The sequence below is a fragment of the Pygoscelis adeliae genome, unplaced genomic scaffold, assembly GCF_000699105.1.
Source record: "Pygoscelis adeliae isolate BGI_AS28 unplaced genomic scaffold, ASM69910v1 Scaffold38, whole genome shotgun sequence".
Lineage (NCBI taxonomy): Eukaryota > Metazoa > Chordata > Aves > Sphenisciformes > Spheniscidae > Pygoscelis > Pygoscelis adeliae.
In genome coordinates this window covers 14,992,858-15,004,561 of record NW_008825614.1, presented here as the reverse complement: position 1 = coordinate 15,004,561, position 11,704 = coordinate 14,992,858, and the positions used below count along the sequence as shown (strand labels likewise).

The window sequence follows — 11,704 nt, the reverse complement described above, 5'->3', positions numbered from 1 at the left end:
TGGGGAATACACAAAGTAGACACGGTCTTTGCCATAGCAGCTTGAAAGAATATAGTACTTTCCTTCAAAAACAAAATAGCATTCCTCAACTATTTGTGCATATACCGTCTGCATTAGTTGACAGCAGACAGATAAGTAACTGGGTTGCAAGAGTACACCTACGCTCATCTTCCCCGTAGAGAGAACAACTTGAGTGTGAAGCTGTATAGGTGTCTAACTTCACCTCTAAATGCACTAAGCCTCCTAATAAATCTGCTTGCAACTTACGGTCCAGAGAAACACACAGCACCTTCCTCTGGAAGCACTGTTAAACTTGGTGACAGGGTATCTAGGACTTCTAGGCATTGATAGATCTTTAAGACTTCAAATGTTGCAATGGCAGTGCCTCTTAAGTCTGTGCTACTGTAGTGTGCAGTGATCACACCTGATTTGTTAGAATGGTCTCCCTCACCGTCCTGTTCTGCTCCTTCACCTCTCTTCCTTTTTTTCTAGTATTCTGGGATGGTAAAATCCTGCTACAAGCAACTCTCTTCAGGTAATAAAATCTTTCCACAAAAACCAAAACCAAACCAAAACAAAACAAAAAAACCACAAATACAAAAGAAACCCCTAAGAAGGAAAAAGGGAAAATAAATGGTTACTCTGGCCAGCTTAAAAATCAACCACATGATCATGGCATTTCAAAAGCTATGTCAAAGGCCTGCTGCAAACACAACTGAGTGTTCTTTTGAAGTGTCCACTACATTTAAGTGTGCAGTGCCACCCTATGACAAAGGCAGGTGGGTAGTATCTCATCTGGTGAGAGGCAAAAAAGGGCCTTTTTCTGAGTGCATATGTAACACAGCAGGGAGGCACAAGCAGCACTTGTATCTAGTCTCTTCAATGATCCATCCACAGCACCACATCAGTGCTACATAGCATGTCAAAAGCAGGTTTGTGTACACTCGGATGTCTTCACAATTCCATCTGCAAAATTCTGGCACAATCAGAGCTCAATTAACCCTAAAGACTGCCTGCTTTCCCAAAAACTCAGTTTTCATTTAAGAAGATATAAATGAAGAGTCTAAACCGATAGCTGGAGCAACCATAGACAGGTACTTCTCTAACTCTGCAATCTCTGAGGGCAGGAACAACCATTGATATTGTTGTCAGTACTTCTGGAAAATAGACAGAACAAAAAAAGGTAATTTGTCCTCACCTTCTGGTGATTTTAACAGGGACAGATGAAGGGCTGAAGAGCATTATCTTTCTTTTTTCTCCGCCTCTTCAAACTTGCGTACTTCCAAGTGAGTAACGATGCTGGTTGCATTCTGACAACATATTTAGAAATTTGGAAAAACAACAAAACCTTGTGGACAGAAATGATGTTTTTTTGCCCTCTCTAAACATACACAAAGACTGGCTAATAGTTGCAAGCAAACATTTTCCCCCTCGAGACTTTGCCTCCATTAAACAGAGGTACATTGAACTTGAGACACCTGTTAAACAAAATAGTACAGGGATACCATTGTTTCTTGCTGGTGGTGAGAAAAATGGCACAAAACAAGGTATTCTGTCCTTTACTTCTTCCATTAAAAACTCTCAAACAAATTCCTTTTTTTTTTTTTTTTAAAGTTTTTTTAATACACTCTCCCTTACATTTTAAAATTACCAGTAACTTCTTTGGGGACAACTACACTTTCATTGTACCAGTCAGTATTGCAGGACAATAATATTACACCATGTGTTTTCATGGCTTGTGTTAAATACAGTACAAAGAAATCAAATTATGGCCAGCCACATGCCTTTGGTAAAATTAAAAGTCTGGTGAGATCACATTTTCTTCAAACTCAAAAAGCCACATGTTGAACCCATGTAATGTTTTAAAGTTCAATTCTATACAAACTTCTTTTCTTCCTCAAAGTAAAGTTAAACAGCTGTCACCCCACACAAATGGCAATTTCTCTGCTGCTCCAGAAGTACGATGAAAGTTTGGAACTTCAGAGAAGCTCTCCACATGCCTTGGTCTCCATTAGATTTGTGTTTCAGACAAGGGGTAGAAAGTGTAGTAAATATCCACAAACCTACAAGTCAAAGCAGTCATGATTTTCCTCCTTTTCACGATTAACAGTGATAAATATTCTTAGTTTTTAAAAAACGTTCTGTAGTAACACATGCGGCTCATTTAAGCAACTGACGGTCTTCTCCTTTGAGGCGTTTTTTCCGGGGCTGTACAAAGTCATCATCCGAGTCATCAGTAAGTTCTGGATTATCTTTTTCACTCTGGCAGTTGGGTTGTACAGGGAACTTTCTCTCAGGATAAAGGTTCTTTAGAAGTTCTTCAAAGTACGCTTCAAGTTTCATGCCGGCATCAGCGACTTCTGAATCTGGCTGTTGAGTGAATTAACAACATCAATGCACCACGAAATAGCTTTATACTTAGATCACACTAAGTCTTTTAGGTGCTCTTACAAACTACAAAAAAAAAAAAATCAATCAGCAGTAAGAATGGCACCTGTGGAACACACAGTCCCAAAGAGCACAAGCCTGCAAAACAGGGGGCAAGGGTAGAACTTTTGGCCAACACCCCCAATGACTTTTTTCTCTGGCTTCTGTGATAATTCATCAATTGCAAAAGCCATACTGCCTGGGTTCTGAAAGCTATATAAAGAGGTTTAAAAACTCCTACATCCTGACTGGGGGGGGGGGGAAAGTTGGGTTATGCTGTGAAATAATAGGTATGCCTTCAGGGTGTTAAAGCGCTTTGGAACGACTGCTTGAAATGCTGGAATTTCTCTAGCTTGCAGACCTTTTTTAATTACAGTGAAAATACTACTAGGATAGATGATGATCGTAACATGGAAGACTAGGCAGTCCTAAAGTCATTCATAGCCACTATGGCTGATCAGTTTCCAGAAGCAGAGGTCACCACGGCAGGAAGTATTCCCAGCTATCAAGGGTGACTGGATGAGAACGCCATTGAGGCCACTTAGAGAAGCCTTTATTCCCAGTGTAATTCTCTCTCATTTTGTGGTCCACTCAGTACCTGCATCCCTTTTTCACCATGTGTTCCCTTATGTGCAGTAAGGGATAATAAAAATCACTCAACACACAACTAGAAATCGTAAGGGTGAGAGTACAGACCTCCCAGAATGAAAATCCCACTGAATTTAAGACTTGAGGCAAGGAGGATTAAACCAATTTTTAAATCAAATGCCTACCATTAGCCTCTATGATAAACAATTGTCCTATTCTTTAGCCGCTGTCCTGCCATTCAGCTAGCATGTTTGTCACAATCCTCCTTCCTTCTGTGGAAGGATCTAGACTGCATAGTCACCTAACACCACAGCAGTTTCAAGTGTGATCTATGTTTTCACTGCAGTCTCATCCTCAAAATAAGTTTAATACAATAAATTCTTGTGTTGTAAGTTCTACCCCCACTAGTTTTTCTGAAAGCAACTAAGCCTACAAAACCAGATAAAGTATCTACTTTTCTAACCTCATTAAATTCAGCACAGTTTTGGAAAATCAGTCTGAAATCAGCCACAAAATCTTCTGGCTTTGCGTAGAATGAATTGGTCACTTCAAGTCTTTTCTTGATAGTTGACAAGTCCATAGGCTTTTTGATTATTTTGTAGTAATCAGGAACCTAAATGGAGAAAAAAATTTTTTACCAAATGCAGTCATGTTCATTATTTACTGTTTTATAAACCTTTAGCTCTGAGAGAGAGGGCAAAACTTAGTCTCATCTTCGAAGTACAATTCTAAGACATAAGAATTGTACTTTTAACATATATGCAGACACTTTCTGGAATAACAGTGACATATGCTAGTTTTGCTAGCTAAAAAATACTCCTCCCAATGCCTATTTTAAAATAAAAAAAACCCCACCCCACCTACATTGACTACATATCATAGAGCAAATGATTTGGACATTATTTTTGGATGTAGTCAAATGAGCCATCTCTTAAATTTCACTCTCAGGACCACCACATGATAACTTTGGCAACCCACTCAAACGGAGATGGTACATGGGTTGCTCAAAATGAATTTTGGTCATGAAATATGTCCTTGGAAATGGTGGAAAATTTCAGAGATATCAATGATTTTGGCACCTCGAACTGTGGTTGTAGGATTAAGATTTATTCTTTCTTTGGAAAGAATTAGAAAATAAGATATGAAATCCAAAAATAGTATTTTTATACTTTTTTCCTAACTGCATTCACATTTTAAGAGAAATGCTATAATACCTGAATTCAGTAATACATGACCATCATATAATTAATCAATTAATCTCTTGTGCCCTTTCTTATTACTAAACTCTGTGCAATATTCTTCAAAAGAAGAATTCTTATTCAAATGGAGTAAAAAGGGTGCATAGGTGCATATTACTTATTGATGAATTCTTTTCCCATTGACTTGTCTTGAAGAACATAAAAGAGGTACTTTTCATCTGATCACGCTGGTAACTCTTCTGTGTATCCTTGGACTTCTAATGCACCCAGGTATTGTTTACCATTTTAAACCAATAAATTTCAAGCTAATAATAAGAAATTCAATGTCATATTAGTACTATGGAGTACTCTAACTCTCAAAATCAGGTAATTTTTTAAAAAAAACAAACATATCCCAATTCCCCTTTTTAGTGATATCACTCAGCACTGTGAAATCAGCAGACAGTGTTAGAACTTACTTTTTGTGTCCATTTTTGAAGTATTAAGTAAAATCAGTTCTTGGGGAACTTTACTAGCAAATCCCCTTCCAACCCAATGCTTCAACTTTTAACTCCCCTTCAGACAGTTTTAATAAAATTAAACACGCTTAATATACTCAATGTCTGGGAAACGTGACCTCATAATGGACCGTGATGGGACATAAAAATGCCATTAGAAACGTGCCAGTTATGCTGCTAACATAAAATGGAAAGAAGTGAGGTACATACTGTGGGAGGAACTGGATCTTGAAAAGCAAGACTCATTTCATGACAGTAGAGGTACAGCAGCAGTCTTTCACACTTCTGTGTCAAGAAAAATAGATACCCAAGTAATTAGAGAATCCTACACGATTTGTTCTAAAATAACAAACTGCAGACAATACCAAACAGATGCTCAGTACTCCCCTAAGCAGAAAAGTGAGCACAGAAACTGTATTTGGAAGCAAGATTAACTGTCATAACTAGTGGCCTACAGTGTTCCTTCTCTGCAGTAGATATATCATTATCAACTCTCAAATGCATGCTATGAAACCTCATACAGTTACTAACAGTGTTATTCAGCATTTGCTGAGGCCAGCAGACATTCCAGGGAATAAAAAAAAAGCATGCGTGGCTCTTAGTGCTCTACAAATATTCAGAGATAGCAGTAATATTTTTCCTGATCTGGGTATAACTGCTCTGTAACTCCAAAGCCCACAGTGCTTTTTGTTAGCAGCGGGAAGGAATATCTTTTCTTTGTGTATCCAAATATATTAAACTGGATCTTGAGCCTTGAAAGAAATTCTAAAAATAGTTTTGTGTGATTTTATGCTTGCTGATCCTTTATCAGAATATTTACAGGACTCACAACTTACATTTTTATAACTTATATTTAAAGCAAAATACAGAGCTAGCCTTTTTCCTTTTAGATAGCAGCACATGTAAATAATGGTTCCACAGGTAGACTAAGACCCCAAATAAAATACTATTTCAGTGTATTTACACAAGTTGCCAACTGAAACCAAGTAAAACACCGCTGAAAGTTTCCAATACAGCTCAAAAGTGCTTTAAAAAAGTTTTAAATAATAATAAAACAACTACAAAGAAATAAGAAAAATCAAAAAAGGCAAAAGAACTCCAACCCCAAAACCCCAAGAATCCAAAAGATTCTGTCAAGCAGTTCAACTGTCTGCTCAAAGGCACAATTTTTTCCTTTTAACTCTAAGGTTTAAGGGAAAAACAAGAGTTGGAGACCCACTGCTTGCATTTCCACCAGAACATTCAAAAGCTGCAAAAGGGCAGCAGTTCCCAGAGACTTGTGTTAATCTCTGCAGGATCAGTATTGCATCTGTGTATATCTTCGTTGTGAAAGAACCACCTTGATTTTTTAAAAGGATGTTGACTAAAACCATTAGTTGATAACGTCACTCTATGCCAAATTTGCAAAGCACAAAGAAAAAAATTCCCAATGCAAGGTCACTGTGCACGAGAGCTCCGTTAGAAACAGCGCTTGGTAATTCGTAGAACACAGTCCCAGTTCTGAGCACCAGATCACAACCACTTCTCAGACATTCAGCAGGTGTTGTTCAGCATGTTTACATGAAGGCTGCTATGACCTCAGATCTTATTTAAAAAGTTAATTCTCTGTATTTACCATCACTTTTTAAGAGATGCATACTTTTCAGAATACAAGAAGCAGCAAGACAGTACTCATTTTATCCTTACCCTACGGTCTATTGGTGCCAAACCCGCAGCATCGTCCAATTTTCTTTTTTCAGAGTTGTGAGCGGGTTTATCACAGTCATATTCAACTTCTGGCTTGGACAAATCCCGACAGAATGTACAAATCCACTCTCCGCTAAGGAAGACAAACAGACACAGTGACCTCAGTGATGTAGCACACTCTTGACAAAAGGCTTTCCACATATTTCTGGAGAAGTTCCTCATTTGTGGGGTGTTTTTTTCTGCATCGCGTGTTGTTTTGTTGTTGTTGTTTTGAACACTACAAAAGGCAGAGACTGCTGGCAAAAATGCTTTATTAGAACTTTGTTTCCTTTTTAATGGCACTGGTGTCACTACAGAAAACTGGTTTGTCACAATAGACAGATGGTGTCTACCTTTGTTAGTACTGAAATTTTTCACTTGAGTTCATAGGATTCAATCAAAGCACTATTCAAGAGTTCTGTTTCCTAACTACAGAGACACTGAAGGAATCGTATAGGCTGAATAGAAAGAAAAGTATTAGTGTTATATGGCAAGAACTATATATTCTCCCTACAAACTTGAACTACAACGTGTTACTACTCTATATAGATTACCCTAAACAAGATTTTTTGGAAAACTGTAAATTCTTCACTCCCTAAAACTTTCAGATGTTCCTGATTTTATCAGTCTCGGAAAACCCTATAGATTTAAATGACAGCGTAAGATTACAACAAAATTAGTTCTGCAAGCTATGTTCACTGATTCTCTAATACAATTTGAGAACCTCAAAGTTTTGAAAAACCTATGAAGAGTATGTTTTTAATATAGTTCTCCACAAAGGAAGAAACTTGCATGCTTGCAGATAACCACAAGAGGGCCGAATTGTACTTCTTACACAGTAGACAGAATTCAGCAATAACCAGTTGCGAGATCTAACCGTGTGTATTTACTCAGAGGTATGTTATAATAATAAGATCTTTGTAAATGGGAAATAGTTTCTGCAGCACCTTTTAATGCATTTTGATAGTAAGGCAGAAGACTTTCCAAGTTAAAAAAAAAAAATCTTACTGGTTTTTATTCAGAGTAATCCAAAGATTTCCACCATCTGCTAGTTGTAGCATACAGTAGTGAATAATAGGCATTTTCCTTCAAAGAGACTTTTACTGTCTCCTGTCTTAACTTGACGGAGTTATTTATATGACAGTGTCACCTCTGTGCCTGGACTAGCATCAGAGAAATGATGTGGTAGATATACCAAAATAGATACAGGCCATAATCTAAATATCTTATGATACAAGAAAACAGGAAACACATGAAAGATGGAGGAATGATGCATTTAAATATCCAAGAATCGGGAAGAGTGTGTGCGGTGGGTTGGAGTGAAGGAAAAAAGATGCAGTGGCCTTGTGCATCTATAGGGGAAATTGTTCTATCCACCTGAAGTAAGAACAAAAAGCAATCATGAAAGAAGTAGACTGACACTGCTGACGTGAATAATAAAGGAATTATTTTCTGTGTTTGAACGAACTAATGCTAAGAGACCACAGTTTGTTAAGCAGACTGTTACAGCTGTAAAAAAAAAAACAAACAAAAAACCCCCACAAAGATGAGAACAAAAACCTGATACATCTGAAGCTAGCTGGAAAATTAAGCTAACCGTCATTCTGAAGTCCAGGAACACAGTGCACTTGTATTAATATGCACCTTTACAGATCTGAACACTTGTCAGAAAAGTTGTTTTTGGCTCCCTTGACCCCAGACATCATCATCTCAGTTTCCACAGAATGGTCCAGTAAAAAAAGAAATTTTAAAGACTTATTCTTGAAGCTTTAATTTTAATAGAAACAAAGCCTTGTAAATACATAGTTATCTACCTGCTTAAAGATTATTTTTTTCTTGTCAGAAAGGCACAAATGTTTATTAGTTTAAGTGTTTACTGTAACTTTACTGGGTTTTGCTTATGGCACAGAGCTGTAACATAGCATCATTTTATTTAAAAAAACCCACCAAACTGTAATTTGAAGTTTCAAAAGGTAAAAGAAACATTTTTATGTGCCATTTCTAGTGACATTTAAAAGAGTAGATATGCTTGCAGAAGCATGTTTGTTCAGAGTAGCAGAGATGATCAATGTACTAAACTAAGTTGCTATCCAAATGTTTTACACCAGTAAACTATACTGATATTTAATAAGAAAACCTAATATTTATCAAAGCATTAAATAATGAACACATTATGATGGACGTTTTTATCCTTTAATAAGCTTATTGCATGGCATTTCCAAGTTGGAACGTTGCAAGATGCCATTTATTTTAATCAAAGGCACTAATTCCAGAAGCAAACGCCAGTAATGCTTATAACAACAACCTATTTAAGACTGTATTTTGAAACTCAAGAAAGTGAGTAGTTGTTTTGTAACAGCCAGTCAAGAAAGCCTACTGCTTGTTTCAACGTTGAATGAGATGTTACTAGAAGATGTCAGTCGCTACATCCCATGCTTGGAGTGTAGCCGTTATAGTAAATCATATATTTAATACTACATTAGCTTAGATTTTTCTTTAAGTTTTTTATTATTATTAAAGACATGTAAATCTTTATGTCATCCTTAAAACATTTTATGACAGACTGGTAATTCTGTGGCCCAATTTTAATAATAGGTGCCCTAGATATAAGTGATCTTGCTTAACTGCCAAATAAGTGAAGTGTTTTATTATTGTGGCTGCAAATCTGTAAAGTTAAACTGGAGTTTCAACGCAAATTCCAAACTTCACCAATCAATAAAACTTCTCAATTCAAGACTTCAAAGAAGATACTGCTTCCTTCGAGGCTGAAACTTCTTGTACCGGGTTTCACAATACAAAGCTTATCTCTTTCAATGCAAGTTTAGATGGAATTGAAGGGGTCCTAATTACCTTGGAAAGCTCATCAACGTAGGGACGTGACAAGAAAGATGAAATACTTTGGGACACTTCTCACAGCAAAGGAGCTCCCCTCCATTTTGACATACTGCACACCAATCTTCATTGGGATCATCCTCTTTTCTGCCCTCCCCAGTGTGGGAGGGGCCTATCCATCCTGTCTTCCCACTGGGCGTGTTCTCCTGCAGCATCCCTGGCTGATCATCTGTGCTGTCCGGCGCATCCGTTTTTAAGACAGCTTCATCAGAAGTGGAATTGTGACCGCTATCTAACAGCAATGAAGTAAGTATGCTTCTTGAAAAGGTGGCCTGTAGGAAGAAACAAAGGAAGCCATATTATAATATTTGTGTGAATTTACATGACCCTAACAACAAGTAAACTGACCAGATTAACAAATTTATATGCAAGCAGCCATACAACTTGCAACATGCATGCAAAAATTACTACCGTACTATAACATCAGGCAACTAAACACAGGAAATTAGCTATGAAAGGCTACTTACTGCTCCGCTAATAAAAAAACCTAATCTTTGATGTCCCAAAAGTCTAGCAACCTTATTTATGTGTATTACTGCACTATGATTAGAAACACTTCCTAGCACCACATGAAAATTTGATGTTTGCAAGCTATTTCCTGCCTTCCCAGTTTTCAATGGATAAAAGCAGTCTGATTACACCAGTTAATTAATAGAATTGGCAGTAGAGCTAGTTTGATTTTGAATTTCACTTCTTCCTTTTATTTAGCGTTCTAGTTTTCCCCTGAAAAAAGTCCCCAACAGAACATTAGTAAATTATTTTATTCCCCATAAATGCAAAATACCCTCCCACCAGAGAGAAAGGAGATCTTTATAACTGTTAATATTACATTCCGAGGCCGGGATTCCTCATCCGTTTCTTGCTTCACTATAACAATTGGGAAATCAAAGTTCTCATTTGGTGCGCTTGACTCCTGTTTAATTCTGATCGGCTCCAACATAACGACTGGGACTTTGTGTGTAGAATCAGCTCCTGGTGGCCTGCTGGAGGAGCCAGAACTGTAAATGACAGAACGAGGCAGGAAAAAAAGGAAATTAAGAGTAAGAACTGGGCGCCTTTTGTACACCGATGCTTTCCGAGACCTCAGGATGCTAATCCATTTTGCTGCTTTGAGTCCCGAGCACTACAGTATTACTTTTATAGAATACAACATCCAAGTTTATTTCCTTTCATGTATATTGAAAAGGCATTACAAAAAGGGAAAATTTTAATGGCGCTGTTCCAGAACTAGAGAATTACTTATGGTTTTACTTCCCGTTAGTGCAAGATTTACAAATAATCTCTGTTTCTTTTAGGTCATACACAAAAAAGCACTTCCACTGAACATCATCCCACTTTGGAGGAGATGCAGCTGTATTTTGGGGAAGGCCAGTGTTTCTCCAGAGCTGAACTGATCATTGTAAACCACAGAAGCGAATAAGCCAGATAAAACACATATTTACATTATCTTGGAAGAGTTTTTCAGCCTTGCAGCTCTACCAAAACTGAGGCCCTACTTTTAGAACTAGATCTGTCTTTTTTCATGTCTTTAGTCATAATAGGATGAGAATGGACAACCAAATGCAAAAATACCAGCTTATGATTTTTTTTTAATAACAATGAAGAATTTTAAATCTAACAAAATTAATTCAAGCAGCAGCAGATAGAATCACATTTTTTTAAATGCAAGTAAAAGACTCTTCACACAAACATTTAAAGTTCATAAGAGTCCTTCACAGAATTTACCATGTAAATGGAATAGAGCAAAAGGTATTCTATATTTAAAAGCATCTACATTTCCAATTCAAGTAGATGACCGTCATATGATTTTTCTCCGCATGAAAAATTAATCTCATGTCAGATGTATGTTCTAATTTATTGGAACACATTAATGGATCTGCACTCTTCAAGCAACATTGTGTAAATCTACTTGCCCATTAATTTTCCATCACTAAGGAATAAAAACATTTGTGTAGACTCTCAGTAGGTATCTTGTGCTCACTTAACTAACTCTATTATGGCAGAAAATTCGTAATAACCCTCTTTGTAACATCAGTTCCTTAAATCTGAAGTCATCTGTAGTTCCACAAGGACTTTCATTATGCAACTTTTTCCTTTAGCCAATTTTTCTGAATTTAAAAAAAACCCTAATTTAGAATTGGCATTCTTTTACTAACGCCAACCTAGCCATCATTTACAGAGTTAATACATTTTTAGATGTGCTATTAATACATTACAAATGAAATTACTACTTTTAGAATGCAAAGAGTGCTATAATAACCATCCGGCCTGGCGCGTTAACAGAGAAGGTGAAGCAAATTGACTTCTATACGCATGAACAAGAGAAGAGACTGAGGCATGTTCTATGGAGGTGGAGGTTACATTTTATTCCCTCCC

General features: G+C 37.0%; 1 protein-coding gene across 1 annotated transcript in view; it reads right to left on the bottom strand.

Annotated features, from left to right (window-relative positions):
- Nucleotides 1–1,599: 1,599 nt before the first annotated feature.
- The window catches only part of TRIM24 (tripartite motif containing 24), a 94,335-nt gene continuing 84,230 nt past the window's right edge, over nt 1,600–11,704 (bottom strand). Inside the window, exons 14-19 of the mRNA XM_009333047.1 lie at nt 10,158–10,326; nt 9,287–9,600; nt 6,398–6,530; nt 4,922–4,996; nt 3,479–3,628; nt 1,600–2,370 (exon numbers count right to left, since the gene is read on the bottom strand). Of these exons, the coding sequence (XP_009331322.1) occupies nt 2,161–2,370; nt 3,479–3,628; nt 4,922–4,996; nt 6,398–6,530; nt 9,287–9,600; nt 10,158–10,326 (1,051 nt within the window). The 3' untranslated portion in view covers nt 1,600–2,160. The remainder of the gene's footprint in view (nt 2,371–3,478; nt 3,629–4,921; nt 4,997–6,397; nt 6,531–9,286; nt 9,601–10,157; nt 10,327–11,704) is intronic.